The sequence below is a fragment of the Scleropages formosus genome, chromosome 14 (genome assembly GCF_900964775.1).
Source record: "Scleropages formosus chromosome 14, fSclFor1.1, whole genome shotgun sequence".
Lineage (NCBI taxonomy): Eukaryota > Metazoa > Chordata > Actinopteri > Osteoglossiformes > Osteoglossidae > Scleropages > Scleropages formosus.
Genome location: NC_041819.1, coordinates 23157801 through 23174940, shown reverse-complemented (window position 1 = coordinate 23174940; position 17140 = coordinate 23157801). Strand labels below are relative to the sequence as shown.

The 17140-nt window shown below is 50.8% G+C and overlaps 1 protein-coding gene across 3 annotated transcripts in view; it reads right to left on the bottom strand.

Moving 5' to 3' along the window:
* The window catches only part of LOC108928913 (lymphocyte antigen 75-like), a 30277-nt gene that overhangs the window by 2014 nt on the left and 11123 nt on the right, over positions 1-17140 (bottom strand). The window contains exons 8-34 of one of the 3 annotated variants that reach the window (XM_029257780.1): positions 16785-16942; positions 16172-16279; positions 15839-15927; positions 15599-15768; positions 14767-14966; positions 14524-14666; positions 13129-13210; positions 12442-12513; positions 12001-12121; positions 10888-10923; positions 10629-10798; positions 9708-9772; positions 9427-9503; positions 9164-9300; positions 8322-8427; positions 7612-7766; positions 7364-7490; positions 6621-6841; positions 4403-4565; positions 3661-3822; positions 3374-3496; positions 3051-3236; positions 2686-2909; positions 2244-2418; positions 1295-1456; positions 882-1004; positions 96-254 (exon numbers count right to left, since the gene is read on the bottom strand). In XM_029257780.1, coding sequence (XP_029113613.1) covers positions 96-254; positions 882-1004; positions 1295-1456; positions 2244-2418; positions 2686-2909; positions 3051-3236; positions 3374-3496; positions 3661-3822; positions 4403-4565; positions 6621-6841; positions 7364-7490; positions 7612-7766; positions 8322-8427; positions 9164-9300; positions 9427-9503; positions 9708-9772; positions 10629-10798; positions 10888-10923; positions 12001-12121; positions 12442-12513; positions 13129-13210; positions 14524-14666; positions 14767-14966; positions 15599-15768; positions 15839-15927; positions 16172-16279; positions 16785-16942 — 3714 coding nt within the window. Of the gene's footprint in view, positions 1-95; positions 255-881; positions 1005-1294; positions 1457-2243; positions 2419-2685; positions 2910-3050; positions 3237-3373; positions 3497-3660; positions 3823-4402; positions 4566-6620; positions 6842-7363; positions 7491-7611; positions 7767-8321; positions 8428-9163; positions 9301-9426; positions 9504-9707; positions 9773-10628; positions 10799-10887; positions 10924-12000; positions 12122-12441; positions 12514-13128; positions 13211-14523; positions 14667-14766; positions 14967-15598; positions 15769-15838; positions 15928-16171; positions 16280-16784; positions 16943-17140 lie in introns of those variants that run through there. The other 2 variants (XM_029257781.1, XM_029257782.1) reach the window with 2 other exon arrangements.

The following is a 17140-nucleotide window of genomic DNA, read 5'->3' as shown; positions in this document are numbered from 1 at the left end:
CAATCGCTGGCAGCACTCAGAGCAAGCAGAGGCTGAGCGGTATTAAATTCGGGTCACGTGACGAGGTCACCGCTGCCCGCCAGGGCGACACTCACGGGCCGGCGCTTTGCAGACGACACGGCTGCGCGCGTCCCGGCAGCTCACGCGGTCCCAGGCGCCCCCTTTGGTGGACAGCAGGACGGCGCAGGCGGGGTCGGCTGGCGAACGCAGGGTGCTGCCCTTCTCCCAGTTGGAGTACTCCGTGGACTGACCTGCTGGGGAGGTGGGGGGATGGGACGGGGATGGACGCGGTACAGGGGTGAAGCGGGGCCACCGTGCCGATGATGAACGCACCATCTGTCTCTGAGCTGTGGAACACGAGGAGCCCTGCCTGGGGACTGAGGGTGGGGGTGGGGCTGCGTGTGAGCGATAAGGCCGCTCTCAGCCAGCTGATCTGACCTGCATTTCCCACCACAGTGGTTCACATTCTGTCCATTGTTTCTCCTGGCTGCTCGAATGTCATTGTTGTGGTAAAATATGCTTTTCTCCATCGCTGTCCGCCTGGATTCTGACTACACGGAAGTCGGACTGACACATGACTTAAATTTCAAATTGGGATCGGTGGATAAACAAGAAAACAAAATTCACTCGCTTGATCAGCACTTTTTGTTCTAGATGCTTCTCCTTAACCTTTCCTAGGGCAACGACGCTGTCAATAATCTGATGAAAACTAAGCGGCCGTCAAAGAAAAACAGAAATGAATAAATTCAGAGAAAATAAACCGCTGACAATTGACTGTATTGAGACAGAACTGTGATTGATAGAAGCAGCGCTGACAGACCCCCGAGGGCTCCACGGACTCCGAGTTTAGAGCTCAGCGCACCCGGCTCTCTCTACACTACCTTGTCTGTTGAGCTGCACATCAAGCCAAACACGTCCGGTGATGAAGGGATTCTGCGCCACGTTTTTTGAGACAAAGTCGTTCTCTTCGCCGCTGTTCACGACCAGCAGCTCCGCTGATTTGTCTGTTGGTGATGGACAAAGTCTGTGTGAAGACAGCTCTTTTCCACTTAGCAGTGTAAGAAGATCTAGAAAGTCCTGAATTCCACTGCACTATACTGAGGAATGGATATGGCTACAAAAATGGCACATAATTTAATATATTTGAGTCAAATGAACCCATGGAAAATGGGTTGCGATAAAAACGGTTTCACAGCTAGTGCTTCTGGAGCTGAACCTCACAGCCCTGCTATAAAAATTACAGCCACAGTCGCTCCTGTCCTTGTGGGTGGGGTGGGGGGTGATGATGACACACCTAGGGCTCCACAGATGGCCTTGGCATCCTCCATGGAGTACACAGAATAGTTGAAGAAGGCCATGTCGAACGCGTAGCAATGGCCTTCGTACTGAATCCATCGGGCCGTCCCAGTCCCCTGGGGGCATCCGTTGTCCTGTGGGGTGGACAGGGGGCTTGACCCTGTGGGGAGGGCACTGCCGTGAGCCAGGTAAACTTCTGCTAGAGTAACTAGGTAAAATACACTCATCCTTCACCTTATGGGGCCAATTTGTTCTGTGAAATCATGTTAGGGGAAACACCATTACTAGGGGGTTCCTTCACCATTATTTCTTACAGGACAAAAATATAATCAGATGAAAAATATGTAACCCGAAATTAAAAATGAACAAAAATAAACGGTTATTTTTATACATGCCTACGGCAACACCAACATATTCAGATTGCAAGAACCAGTGAATCTGCGGAAGAATTAATAATTTTTAGACCGTGAGCAACACAATTTGGACTCCAACCACTTAATTTACCACAGCGGAAGGGTAATCATGATGCAGAAGCTTTTTATATGATTTAAACAGAGTGAAAAATTACATGTATAGAGTTTGCAAGTTAGTATTAATGTAACATTTTAGATTTTTCTTCACCATAATCAATGTTATGACTGGTTGAAACTGCCCATGTGACAGAAAGCATGAAGTGTATACGGTAGTTAGTTTAGTTACAGAAAAAGCTTTCAAGAGTGAGACGCGTAGTAAAGAGTGAATAAAAGGCCTGTTGTGGACATAAAATGACTGCATTATGGGGGGAGGGGGGGATGCTGATGCAGCGAATAATATGTTTGCTGTTTGAGAGAAATGGTATATACTTTCAAAAGCGGTTGTAGCTGCTATTGTACGGGAGCCCGTTATACGTGGGAAGGGTCTACGTGCACATGTGGGAGATGTGGGAGATGTCGGAGGAGGTGGCCTACGCTCTGTGCTGCTGTTGTAGCAGATCGCTCCCTCCAACTTGGCCTGGCAATCCATCCGGTCCCAGGAGCCGCTGGGACTCAACATGAAGCAGTCGCCGCTGCTGTTGGAGCTCAGGAAACCCTCAGGCTTGTAGTCCACCGTTGTTCCATCTGACCACTCCATGGACAAGCCTCCCTGAGAAAATGGGGGTGGGGTAACAAATCTTATTTGTTTTCCGTGACAGGCTAAGAAAAGCAAGCGGAAACACCGCAGCTGGTTACACAACCTTTAAGCTGTTTCGGATTCCAGCTACAGGCCCGAAAGTGTTGTCATGGTCAGGAGGAAGTACTCCTGCATGCTTGAGCATGACCATTAATCTGATTTTCCTCAGTCAATATCTGGCTCCATGAAAGGATAAGACCCTATGCGGGGCTCTGTTTTCAGTGAGATCCCGCCACCTACATCCTGACTGGAGAATCCAATCCAGAGCGGGAAGCCGTCTCGCTGGGGCACCAGCTTCACGCGGTCGTCTTGGTTAGAGCTGTGGATGCTGGCCAGGTGGGCGCCGGCGCTCTTGCATGCCCGCGCTGCTTCCATCCACGTCATCCTTCCCTTGATCCCCTGGTAGCTCCAGTTGCCGACAATCACGGCGTCGCCGGCCGACTTCCTGTACTCCTCTTTGGAGCCTTACGGAACAGGGAGAACGAAGCCCTGTTTTCAGTTGCGCTCCACATGCGTTCCGGCATTTCAGCAAGCACGAGGCCGACATCGGCCAATATCGTGCCGTTTAATAAAGCGATGACCGCAACAAGCACTGAAAAACAAACCATTCTCGATTTTGCAGACCACGATACTCCTCTCCTTGAAAAGCGAGAACAGCTGCGGATTTGAGAAGAACTCCCACAGGCCGTCGAGTCTGAGGCCTGCCATGAAGCGCTGGGTAACGTTAGGCCTGCCGGCGCGCCACTTGGAGAACTGGACGTACGTGTCGTCGTACCACTTCAAGCTGTTCGCTGCGAAAACGGCGAGACGAGGCCACGGTCAACGAAACGAGAGAGCACGAATGAACGAAAAACTAAAAACGCTGCCAACAAGTGGAGAAACAGCATCAGATAAACGACTAACTAAACGTAAACGCGATAACACTGACCCCCGTCGCCTTTGACCATCCCGAGCCACACGTACTGTGCCAGATCCCTGAAAGGCCAGAGCTGTTCAGTCACAAACTCGTTCTCCTTCTCGTCCCTGATCGTTAGAATATTGGCCTTTGGGTCTGAGGGTAAAGGGCAGACAATGCCTGGGTAAGAAACATTCCTTGTGCTCTTGGCACACTTGACGCAACTTGTCCCTTGATGAGCAATAGGGAGGAAGTCTGGCTTGAAAAGGAAGGGGGGGGGGAGGGTGGAAACGGGATCGTCCGCAAGCACGCGAACGTACCAAACTTGGCGCACGTGTTGCGGACGTCCTTGTCCAGATCGTCCCAGCGCGAGGAGGCCAGCTGGAACGTGTAGCAGTTATTCCTGAACGGGATCCAGTTGGGTCCGCTGCCCTTGTGGGGACATTTCGCCACGACGTCCCTGGATTCCCCGTTTGACTGATCTGTCGAGGGAGAAAAGCCACGAGCTCAGCTGCAACGCAGGCCGTTGAAACGTCGAATATACCTGGACGCGCACGACAGGCGCTACGCTTCTAAACAACCTGCGAGTTCAACTCCGAAAAAGCGTGCCGCCGTTTCACCTTTTCGATACGCATTTATCTGGCTCCGTCAAAGCCCTGCGGAGCAATCTACTGAGCAAAAAGGAAAAAAAAAGAAAAAAAACACATCTGAGAGACACCTGATCCGTTCACATTTCATACTCAGAAAGCTAGCTATGCAGTCCTAGCTAGCAAACACAGCTTGCTACTTGCTAGCGAGCTTTTATTTCGTCAGCAAGTTAGCAGAATAAAAATAACATGACCAAATGTTCTGAATTTTAGAATTCTTCTGGGATTGCCTTATACGCCGCGACATTTTTAATCGCTAATGCGATTACGAGCGCTCTCCGTGCGTCACTGCCACACGTACGACGGAGCGACGCGAGCCGCTCGCGCGACAGCAGGTCCCTCCCCGGGATTTTAATCCATTTGGATCGTCGGGCGCCGCGTCGCCTGCCGGTCCGTCGGAGGACGTCGCGCTTACTCCGCGGCACGTGGCAGATGGCCCCGGCCAACTCCTCTTCGGAATCCGCAGCTTTCCAGAAGCCGTCAGCGTCGAGGTAGACGTATTCGCCCGACGTCGGCTCCGGGGACCAGCGGCTGAACACCGTGTGGCTCCCGTCCGTCCACTGATAGTGGATTCCATCCTGGGGACGCACAGAGAGGCATTTTGGGACCGGACAGCCCGTGTTACGTTGTCCCTGCTCCCCAACTAGATACCCAACCCAGGTTCAGAAAGCGGCCCGCAATGCACCGGCCTCCTACACACACGTAGGCTTTGAGGAATGCGCGTGGGTGTGTACGTGTGTGTGTGTGTGTGTGTGTGTGTGTGCGTGCGTGCGTGCGTACATGCACGCTCCAGCTAAGTTGACTGATTCTTTTAAACTGTCTTCGAATTTACTGTAAACCCCTTTGACGGAAGGTAAAAGAATCTCTGGTTTCACATCATTATAAAGCTGATGCCTCTCTGCTAATCAGCTTTAAATGTGAGGCTTGCGCATTAAACTACTAGTAATTGTGCAGCCATTCCTACATCTGCGAAGTACACTGCTCGGGCGTACTATAGCAAGAGCGGGATTCGAACCAACATCCTTTGACCGCAAGGCAGCAGCTCTAATTACTACGCCACCTGCTGCCTCATCTTTAACGCACTTGAGTGATACGCATTACCCCGCTATCATAATACTGTACGCTGAACACCCGTGACTCGTTTCTCAGTTTTGTTCTATATTTTCAGGCTAATGCACTTATTGCGCTCCAGTTTAATCCTCGGTGGAGACGGTGATACAGATCTCATACTGCCAATGTTCTACATGCACTTTGTAGACCTGTAGGGGGCGCTCATGCAGCACAGGGCCAATACAACGTGACCAGCGCAAGTTCCACAGCTGTCCTGGTGAATTCCCCACTATCCTCCATCGCTTACAAGCACTATGACTCAGATGTGGACAAATGCGGACGACGGGACCCTCGGGACCAGGCCTCGGCGCCTAGGCTCATTCTCGTACCACAGGTGTGACTCACTCCGACTTGAAATGCTGAGTCACCGTGACTCCTGGGGTCTGAGCCACAACATCTGAACCCGGTCTGCAGTGAGCCCAGTTTCATAAAAACACATCTGCTGCTTTTGGGAAGGAGTTCAGGGGCTCGGGCGCGGCTCCCAGAAACGAGAGCTTTTAGGCAGAAGAGCCAAAGCGGAACGAGGAAAGGAGCTCTCACTGTGGAGCGGGGAAACTGGGAAGGAACCTGTCCGAGGGGGTGTCAGATTCAGTGACCACCGCGCTGGATTTTTTTCTTGCTGTTTTCCCCAGTAAGAGCATGTGAGGTCTTTGTGATCAGTTAGAAACGACAGATGAGGAGTTTGACTAAAATGGCTGAGCGATGGGGGGTGGCGCAGAGGGTTTGGCGGCGCAGCAGGTTTGGCCAGTGTCCGCTGTGTGGCGAGTCTGGGGTTCAGCCCTTACGACGGACTAGCATCCCATCCTGGGTGTGTCCCCTCCCTTCGGCCTTGCACCCTTGCTCCGCCTCACCGTGACCCTGCTCGGGATACGAGGTTGTTGACGTTGGTTGGTTGGTTTAACAATAACAACTGTTCAATAAACAAAATACAAAACAATAAAAACAGGTCAAATTCCTTTCACTAAGCACACTTGGTCTAAGATTTCGTCCTGAGGATGTTTCGCCTGCGACCTTAGAAATGGTCAACTCCTGAAAGTGATCACAATCCCCTCTAGTAACATGCTGATTTCAGGCGGCCCTGTGGCATTGTGGGAAATGTAGTCTTGCAAGCATAGCAGATGGTAGCATAACAGTTAGGGCTGCTGCCTTTAAACCCAAAGGTCACAGGTTTGTATCCCATCCCTGGCTGTAGTACCCCTGAGCAAAGTATTAACCCTAAAATTGTGATAAAATTACCCAGCTGTATAAATTAGTAAATAATTTCAAGTATCTTTACACTGCGAGTCGCTTTGGAGAAAAGTGTCAGGTAAGTGAATAAATCTAAATGTAACACTTTCATCATCACTCCTGAGACATTTTGCTTGACCGCGGGGCACTACATGAAATGTAATCTTGGAAGCACTCCTGACAGATTCTGTCTGTCCCCGAGGCTCGCGGGGGAATTTTCTCCTGCAGAAGGTGGCACCCATCCCGCCACTTTCCCCGGAGGGGCCACTTGAAAGCGGACCGAGAGCGTGACCTACGTCTAGGCTGTAGAGGCCGATCCACAATGAGGTGTTGGCCTTGCTGACGGTCACGGTCAGAGCGGCCTGCTGAAAGGCGTCTGATACGCTGGTCAGCTCCATGCCCTTATTCTTGCATTGCTCCAGCGCTTCGAGCCACGTCATGTTCCCCTGCACGACCAGGTACGTGTGCTCACCCATCGTGAAGTTACCCTCAGGAATGAAAGTCTCTTCTGATTTATCTGCACATTAAAGACACACGCAGTTATAGAACACATAAAACATGACGCCGTATTTAGTACGCTTCTCGGGCAATTGCGTAAGAAAACTCCCTCTAAACGGTAAAAAGAGAGGAATCACGTCTGCTGCTTAAACAAGCCGCCCTCAGATTGCAGGACTCCCAGTGACTCTCTCGATGACATCATACAAGACAAACATACTGACATAACCCTAACAAGTTCTTTCAAAATGACATCTCATAAAAATGGTAATTATCTGAATTATATATAATGCATGTGATAAATTGCAGAAAAGTTAAAAGTCACAGCCTTAGTTCACTGGACACCCCTATTAGAGTAGGTAACAAGGTGGCTGAGAATATTGGCTTCTTTGCTCAAATTTGCCGGATCCCTGGAACAGCTCTTCCGTTGTACCCTAGAGACTGCTATGTACTTCAGCAGAAATGTTTGTAAAGCAGCAAGCGTAATTTCACATCTGGTAAGACTCCAGAGGTCGAGCAGGGGGGTCCCGGGAGCTCCGCCCACCTGCGTAGTACTGGCACGCCGAGGCATACTGCGACTCCCTGCACGGCATGTAGTCCCAGGTGCCTATCAAGGCCGAGCGCTCGGTGAACATGTAGCCGCACAGCTCCATGCTCCCCGGGTCCAAGACCTGGCACGGCAGAGACGGGAGGGCCGGGATGAGCTGCGATCCCGGCGGGTGTCCGGGGGACGTGTTAAAAGCCAACAGCGGGAGCGAAGCAAAGAGGCCAATAAGAGTGGGCGAAACTTACGTGGATCAGCAGGGGGCGCACCTGTCCCAGCAGCAGGGGGTTGAAGTTGAGGAAGGTGACGGGCGAGCCGTCCACCCACTCCATCTCCTGAGGTTTCATCTTCAGGCCGATCCAGGACTTCTGGGACCGGTTCGACAGCGCCCACGTGATAAAATCTGAGGGCAGAGGTGAGCGGGAAAACCGGCCAGTGAAAGCAAAGCTGCTGGAACTGAGCTTCCACCGGGCCGAGGGCTGTTTCTCCGGATCTTAATCGTAATCCCTCACGTAATATAACCCCTAATATCGGTCAATTGTCATACAATACCTCCAGTTCTTAGGTACACGTTAAGGGTTCTACCCCTTGCGTGGAGATTTCTCAGCTGTGGTTTCTAATCATTCTTTTCATTCTTAATTTCTTTTATTATAGTAATAACTCCCTCACACGCAGTGGCCTATAAGCTCTTAACATGAAGCCCAATGTACAAAACGTGGAAAAATGAGGGAAGGGTGCAAGCAGGCGTGAGTAATCGCAGGCCGTAAGCGTGGCTCATCCTCCGGCTCCCTGCAGCTTCGTTCAATAATTTAAATGTGCAGGTAGTCGACTCACCCGGTGTTCCGGGTGTAAACGCGGCGCTAATTAAAACGGAAACCCCTCCTACGAGCCGCAGGTCTGCGACACTCAAGCTCGTGGGCGCAGGAAGCGGAGCGCCGTGCAGGAGGACGGTACTCACCCTGCTCCACCTGGCTGGAGACGGTCAGCAGGGTCCCCCCCATCGTTTGGCAGTGCTCGTTGGCTTGGCTGAAGGTCATGTGCCGCGGTTTGAACAGCCTGTAGCACTGCAGAGACAGCAGAGCGTCTCTCGCGCGGACACCCTCACAGAGTCCCGTGGACGGTTCGCCACGCTGGGATCGCTCCTAGTTCATTAACTCTAAGTGTGATTTTTTTTTTTTCTTTTGTTTTGCATTTTCAAATAATATCGTTCATCTGAGGATGACAAAAGTATCAATTTGCGCACTTGGATGCTTTACAATGTGATGCTTGTATTCTAACCTACACACAGTGAGTTACGTACAGCTGGGTAATTTTTACTGTATCATGTTGGTGTAAGTACCTTGATAAAGGGTATTACAGCAGGAGTGCGGATTTCAACCTGGGTCTTTCCATGGCAACAGCTACGTCAACCACTACGCCACCTGATGTCTAATACACAGCGTGATTTTCAGGGTAATCTTAAAGTGCTGTGGTACCCTTCATCAAGGTATTTACCCTGAATTGATATGGTAAAAATTTAAAAAAAAGTTTAAATATCGTGATGCATATATGGGTAAATCAATGTAAAGTTTTTCCTCTTCCATTGTAAGTTGCCTTGAATATAAGTGCCATGTAAAGGAAGGCTAATACTAATAATACTAATAATAATTACATTGTTTGAGAACAAAACGTTACATTTCAAAGGCAGCAATAAAGAGCTATTTTCTACATAATGCCTGCGTAGTGACGGCTGTTCCCTGAGCACGACTGCTGTGTGCGGCAGGAGGGGGACCGAGGAATGCAAGCAGGTGGAACGCAAACCTTGTCCCTGAAGGCCAGGGAGTCGTTTCCGCAGGGCCGACCGGGGGGGTGCGGAAGGGCGGGCTGCTTCTCTAGCGCCGTGAGGTTCAGCTTCTCGCACAGGAACGGCAGGAGCGTCTCGCAGCTGTAGCGGTATTCTGTGCACGTCGAGATCAACCGAGTCAACATCCGTCAGCGACGCGGACGCTCGAACCCGCGGCAGCTCGGTGACCGTTCACTCGGACCTTCATCGGTACAGCCAGCACACCTGATCGTCCGCTTACCTGGGATGATGGACCGGATGCTAAGGGAAGTGCAGGTGCCGGGAAAGTTGGGCTCATGGGTCATCGCTGGCGGCCACCTTACGGGAGGTTAGAGAAATAAAGTAATATTGTTTATTTTTTCTCTAAATGTCTGGACAAGCCTTGGAGTCCAAGAGAAGGTTTTGCTCGAACCAGGGACCGAACTAAACGGCGTATCGACCGAACCCGGCTCGCGGCCCTTCGTGGCGCTCGGCCCTCCAGCAACAAACCTCCTCACGTCTCCACCAGCACGACGGACCCACCTTGGGCGAAAGTTCTGCTCGCTCTCGTCCACGTCCACCCACCAGCTCTGCGTGCTGTCCGCGATCTGAAAGTGCACGGCGCCCGTTACCACCGCTCTCGGAGATCGAAGAGCGGTCGTTCGCTTTTCCGCTCAAGTCCTGCGTTGCCGAAGCGACCCCAGAAGGAGAGCGGAATCGCCAGACAAACATCATCACCCCTCCGGCCGCGGTGATCGCGTACTGGAAGCAACTTTAGGAGCAGAGTAACAAAGTGCCATCTACCCTTCGTGTCTTATTTTTTACACTGTTCTACTTTTCCCTCCGTTTCTTCACGGCAAATTTATTTCGTTCAAATACATCTGCGAAGCTTTTCTCATTCAGGAATGGAGCTGTAAGAGCAAAGAGTCACCCAAGTACCATCTCACCCTGCACCACAGCTATTTTCCCCCCATTTTCCCCCCATGTTCACACAGACTAATCACAGGAGACTTTCTTTTAGAGTCTACATTTAGAAAAGCGATCAAATCAATGAATTTTCTTTATCTTTCACTGCATGTTTTTTCTTCTACTCTATATTATAAGGTCATACAGAAAGAAACACGTTTTATCTTATAGATGCTATTTTTTAAGGTTTGCTGGACTTATAGGATCACGGCAAACTATGGAAATGTAATTTTCGCAGAGGGCTGTGCACGAAACCCGTGCAAACGTGAAGGGTCTCGTGTACATTTAACAGCTTCTAAAACATAAACTTATGCCGATATGTTTATCCAGGGGAACGTACTCGGGTCACGCTCGTCAATTTAACAAATTTTAGGTAAAAGGAACAAAGGATAAAACAACAAGATCCATCCTTGGACTTGACGGCACAGTCTGCGATGCCAAGTCCAGGTTCTGAGCCTCTTTGGTACTGGGAGTGACATTCTCTGGACCGGTCCTTACCTTAAAAATGGTTTCCAAAATCTGTTTGAAAGCAAGGATACTGTTGGGTCTGGCCAGTTTGCTCTCGTTGTTGGAGCAGTACAGCTGAGCCTCCTCGTAACCGAGCCTCGTATCATTGACGAACCAGAACTCGGTTCCGTCCACGAATACCGAAGTCTCGTGGTGTCCGCCTGCCGCAAAGACACGCCTCTCGCGTGAGCACAGAAAGCAGGCACGACCTTTACAGGACGTCCAACGACAGAGGAAGACAAAAACCCACCTGGGTTGTACCACTCTGGAGTCTCTGGCGTCTTCCCTGGTGACACAAGGGGGGGAAAAAAAAAAAAAAAAGTCCAGTTAAAGGAGAGGGGTACAAATCAACAAAAGGCTCACTGATGTGTATCCTACAACCAGAACCTAGCGCAAGTAGTGTATTTATAGCCATCATAAGTTACCAAGGGCACATGCACCTGTACTCCTATAGTGCTGTATAGTGGCTCAATACTGTTCAGTCGTTGGGCACCACACCGGACACACCCGCGCTGCTGTTAAGTGAAAACTAAGCAATTTGCAAAAGATAAAATATAAATCAATTTTTTTTTAAAAAAAAAAAAAGTGTCCTTATTGTGAAAAATCATGTTTGTTGACTGATACCTTTGTCCGAGGGCGACTTAGAGTGCAAGATACACTCAACTCCCTACAGCCATTCACCCATTTATAGAGCAGAGCAGCGTAACACACACACACTCATTGTGGACAATTTAGAGTCACCAGTCGACCTAAAAAAACACTCATTTGGACTGTGGAAGGAAACATTATGCTGCATTTAATTTACTAAATTCAATTCAACACAAGCACCTTGACCAAGGGCACTACAGCAGTAGGGAGGGTTCAAACCTAAAATTTCGCCAACCACTGTGTTACTGGTTGGCCAAGCCCATGAAAACATGGGGAGAACACGCAAACACAGACTAAGCTGGGATCAAACCCACACTGGTTTTGCACGGTGAGGCACCAGCGCTACCTGCTGTGCCGCCGCCAAGGCTAGAACCCGAGACCAGGGTTACCGGATTCAGTTCTCTGGGGCCGAAGTGTGCGGTTCCAGAAGGACTCGATTCACTCGAGTGTGAGAACTGAAACCATTAAACACACCTTGCAAGCTCTTAGCGGTGTAAGGAGAACTGGAGAATGTGCACAAACGTCCACATCTTCCAGGATGGTGGTAAAGGGCTGAAAAGCCCAGCCTTGGAGAAACACTTTGCCCAAATAGCTTCGGTGAAAAAATGCGCAGCTGTATAAACTGAAAGGAAGGATTGGCTAAGCAACAGAGGGGGGGGGAAAAAAAAAAAAAGAGTAAATAGTCCAAATTTTATCAGGGTTTGTGGGAGCGTACCTCGTGGGATCTGGCAGACCCACTCGAGGCGGGCGTCGCAGTGGAACGGGCTGGCGAAGAAGGATCTCAGCGGCAGGTCGAAGAGCAGCATGAAGAAGGTCCTCAGGGTCCTCCTCTCCGACTGTTTCAACACACATGACACACGGGACGTTGCGAGCGCGTCCATCTCGGCGCGTCCAGCATCAGCGTTACAGCGCGATGCAGGACACCGGCTCAGTTTCTCCACGCCACATATAGGAGAAGAACAGCAAGGCGATGCATTCTAGGAGAAGAGCCCAACGGGCCTCCCTGGCTGCTCGAAGGTGTACGGGATACCAGCTACCTGGTACAGAACTGCCTGCGGAAAACTCCCACCTCCTGCTTATTCCAAGAAGCCTAGGAAGGGAGCAAGGGGGCAGGACCTCCTGGGGTTTTCCATGGCAACCTGGTTGCCGGACTCACCTTGAAGGCAACGCAATCCCTGTTATACTCGTCATCCTCGTGAAACTCCCTGGGGAAGACTGAGCTGGAGACCTGCGGGGGGGGGGGGACGGGGGGGGGGACACACCACACTTTCAAATGACAAATTTGCAAAGATACCAATATTTTCCCGGTTACTTTAAATAGAATTTTCTTCACAAGACTACTTTATAAAAAGGAGAGCACATACGATCTCTGCGTACCCCCCCCCCCGAGTCCAGAGATGGGAGTAAAATGTGCTGGAACAGAATACGAGTACAGGACCGCCTCCATTCAACTCACTTCCACCTTGTTTACAACTCATGGCTGGTGTTTCTGAATAATGGTGATTACTAACAACATGATGAGGGCTGGATATGTTTATGGGATGAATGGGTCGGCTAAATAGGAGGTCATGGAGAAGTTTGTGTATTTTTCAGTGATTTTAGAGTAGTTTTAAAGGAGCTCAAAGTTAATAAAAATAAAAAACAGACAATTTACTTTTATTGCAAACAGCTATATCTGAGGTTTTAACAGAACCTAACACACCAGTAAATTGAGGGACATCTGCATTAAACTGTAGGGGGTAGATGTGAATTTTGAGTTATGAACAAAACGAATTACGAACACCCTTCTGGTCCCAGGTGCGTTTGTATGTTGAGGTGTAGCAGCGTGCAGTAATGGACTCACTGGTCTTCCGTCGGACCACTCCCAGCTGCCTTCAGCCCCGGGGTTTCTCTGGTTCAGCCCGACCCAGAAGTACCGGTCATTGCTGTAGTGGGAGATACAGTACTTATTAGTGAAAATGCGTATTGTAACACATTTATGTGTATCCATTTACCTGGCACCTTTTTCCAAAGCAACTTACAACATTTGTTTTTTTCACTAAGGTACACACAGTGATGTACCCATTTATTGTGTGAACTCATGGTAAGTACCTTGATCTAGGGTAGTGAACCTGTGTCCTTTGTGTCCTAAGGTAGCTGTAACTACTGCATCACCTACTGCAACCCCCGTTAAAAAAAGGAATTTCAAGAAAATTTCTCTAATTCACACGAGCGCAAAATCTAGCAGCAGAAGAGGAAGCGGGTAGTGCAGTGGTTAGAGCAGCTGTCTTTGGACCCAAAGGTTGCGGGTTCGAATCCCATCTCCAGCTGTAGTACCCTTGAGCAAGGTACAAATTGCTCCAACAGAATTACCCAGTGGTATAAATGGGTAAATAAGTGCAAGTAGCTCAAGTAAATCTGGAGAAAAGCATCTGCTGTAAATATAAAAGTACCAAATAGATGAAGAACAATGAATTTGAATCAAAAGGTGCCTTAACATCAATGCTTAAACTTTAAAAAAAAAAAGATGGGAGGCAACAGCAAATGCAGCGAGTTGCATTAAAAGCTGATAACTTGCAGTATGCAGGAGGCCCCGGACGCTCCGGAAACAGAGTAAGGAGGCGGACGGGAGGCGGTGAGGACACACCCCTCGCTCTGCCACCCAAGCTGCCCATCGGCGAGGCCGTCTTTAACTAATGGGACTCTTGGGGGAAGGGAGGCAGCGGCGGGAGGTGCAATGCCCCGCAACCACATTACTTACATTCCTCCGTCCTCCATGCATGGGGGAGGTTGAACCAGTCTGACAAAACCCAGCAAAGGGCTCCTGCCCCCAGACGGCAATTTTTCATTTTCATTTTCCCCTTTCTCCCATAGCTCTTGGTGGTACTTTATTTGTCCACAATATTCTTGCTCCAATCTGAGAAGGGACCCCACTGTCGTACCCTTGAGAAACAGACTCTCCCACCTACCGCTGCAGTATCCCCTCACTACTTACACTAAAATACTCCAGTAAAAATTAAGCGGCTGCGTAAATGGGGACATCACTGTAAATAAGTTAAAGTTACAGGAACAAATGTAACGACATGTAAACGAAATGCGACATCAATGTAAAAACATCGAGCCGCGTGAAGCCTGCGCTCCCAAACTGCATAATGTGTGTATGCTTTACAGCTGCTTTAGACGAAGCGTTAAGGATCAGCTGCTCCGGGATGGTCCGGTTCCCCCGGAAGGTCAGGCGGGGGTGCGGCGGTGCTGTGACCTGATGGTGTTCCTCAGGAAGCTGTGAAGGGCATCCATCTCCTCCACGTGTCTGAAGCTGGGCAGGTGAGCTCCCAGGGCCTGGCAGAAGTGCTCCGCCTCCACCCAGGTGCGCGTACGGCTCAGCCTCTCCTCGTGGAACACCTACCCGGCGAAGGGGGCGGTAAACACCACGCGTGTCCGACACGAGCGCCCTGCGTACAGTTCTGATCACGCCGCACACGCGCACACTCCTCGCTCTTACCTTGTAGCAATAGCGAATGTTGTCGGCAGAGACCCATCCCGGAGCGCAGGGTTGACCGAGGTCCGGCTCGGGTTCCGGAGGCACGCGGGGTCCCGCGTCCACCTTGCAGACGGAACCGGCCTTGAAGGAGGTGCAGTTCTTCACCTCCCACTTCCCCGGGGTTTTGCCCGTGGTCATGACCGCGCAGCCTCCTGCCAGCGCTGCAATAACACACATCCCATGAAACAATATTTTAAAACGCCACAGATTGGCCCATCTGTTCTTATAAACCACTTACCACCTCAGGGCTGCGCTGAAGCATAGTGTGTAAGACAGCGCGCGCACACGAGCGCCCGCCCGCCCGCCCGCAAATTTGTAAGGTTCGAATCGCCAGTCCTGTGCAAAAACATCAGGATCGTGACACCGCGACGTGGAACACCCAGCGAAGTCGCACAACCAAAATCGCACAACCTCTAGAGGCCGAAGGCGTGGATTCGAACCCGCAACCCAAGCGCTCCCTCCGCTCCTTTCGGCACCGAAAGATCAGCGATACTAAGAAAATCCAGCAGCCAAAACAAAGTCATAAATTCCAGCGGGAAGCACAATTACTTCCCGTTAACATTTGAAGCCGCTCGCGGCGAGTGACACCAACATCTTTGTTACGACTAAAATGCCAACATTCATGCCGTCTGACCCCGTGTGGCAGGCCTACGCCGGAAACTTCTAGAACCAGAGGGGGCACACTGCTCTCCCACGGGACATGACTTTCTCTTTCCTACTTTGCCCACCCCTTCGTTTCCACGGCCGCGCGTCTCCGTTTGACCCCTCGCTCTGAAAATCCGCGCGGCTTCACCTGGCTCGTAGATATTCCAGTTGGTGAACGTGACTCGGTCACCCGGGCCTTCTGTGGTCATCCACTGGTACTCGCCCACGTTCTTGCTGTCCTGCAGGCCCGTCCAGAAGTAGCTGGTGACGGCTGTCGCTTGTTCCCGGATGAGGCTGTTGATGAAGGCTTGTTCGAACCTGCGGATAACCGAGGGCGTCAGGAACCTGGGCCGTGCGCCTGGGTCACGTGACCACAGCTTGCCGTTACCTGTTCGTTATGGAGAGGTTGCACCTGTCCTTGAACAGCACCTCCCTGGGGTCCACTTTGTAGCACGCGTTGCCGTGACGCTTCCATTCCTACGCCGCCACAAAAGGACTTGTGAAGCCGGGGTTGGGGGTGGGGGGGTGCAGCGCCACACGAGGTTGAACAAACTCATTACGTCGGTTTATCAGTTTACAGTTGCACCGCGCTCACGGTTACAGTCACAGCTCCCTGAGCTCCAGCTCGCTGTCAACGTGCTTCTTCATCCCACTCCAGTTCCTTAACCGCTGCGCGTTAACCGCTACCTGACTCCAGGAAGGACGAAAACGCGAGACTCACTTTGCCAGCCGGGCATCCGGTTGCGACCGCAGTGTCGTTCACGTCACCCTCCTTCGCGCACAGAAACGAGAGCTTTTCATCACATGGAGTGACTCTCCACAGATGAAACTGGGAACAGAAAAAGGGCACCGGTGAGTAAGCGTGCGAAACGCATCGCTCCGATACGTCCCAAGCGAGCGGAGCTTCGCTAGTTAGTTTCCCGACACACTCGTTCCCCGTTATTTCGTCTCCGCGCTTATTAACCCCGCTTATCGTGACGCTTTTCGGATTTTCAATCATCCTGTTACAGCTAAGCAGCTGCGCGAGACGGACGCAGTGCATTGTGGGAATCCTGTACCCACTGTCTCATTTTGCAATCGCTACTTATTGAAATGTGACATATAGCCTTTGTCTTCCTCTAGCCAGTACGCACACACTATCATGGTGGCTTCTTGGTATGAAAGCCTTTTTTCAATTGAAATAAATAAGTAAATAAAATAAAATACATTTTTAAAAATTTCACTGTCTGGTTGTCTGATCTTTGGTCCATATTCAGGAACAGATTGGGACCAGAAAACAGGTGACAAGTGCATTTCATATTCATTGCACTCTTTACTAACACACACACACACACCTCCCCGGAGTAAGAGACACACGAAGCGTTGTTGCCGGGGAGCGGGTGGGGCTCGTTCCTGGCCCAGTACGTGAAGGAGACGGGCGACCGGTCGACCCACCGGAAGAGAACCGGCTCGCCTTCGCTCTTCAGGCCCGTCCAGACATCCGAGGCACCATCTGAGAGGACCACACCCAGAGTCAGTGCCAGGAACCAGTCGGTACTTGGCGCAGCGACACGCCCGCGCACCTGTCCACACCTGCCATCTGCCCGCTTGCGATCTACACCCCTCTGGGTGGCTCTTCCCGTCCAACTTCGGGATCCTTCTGTCCACCGACAGGCCGAGCGCAAAACGTAAAAGGCTAAAGGTTTAACGC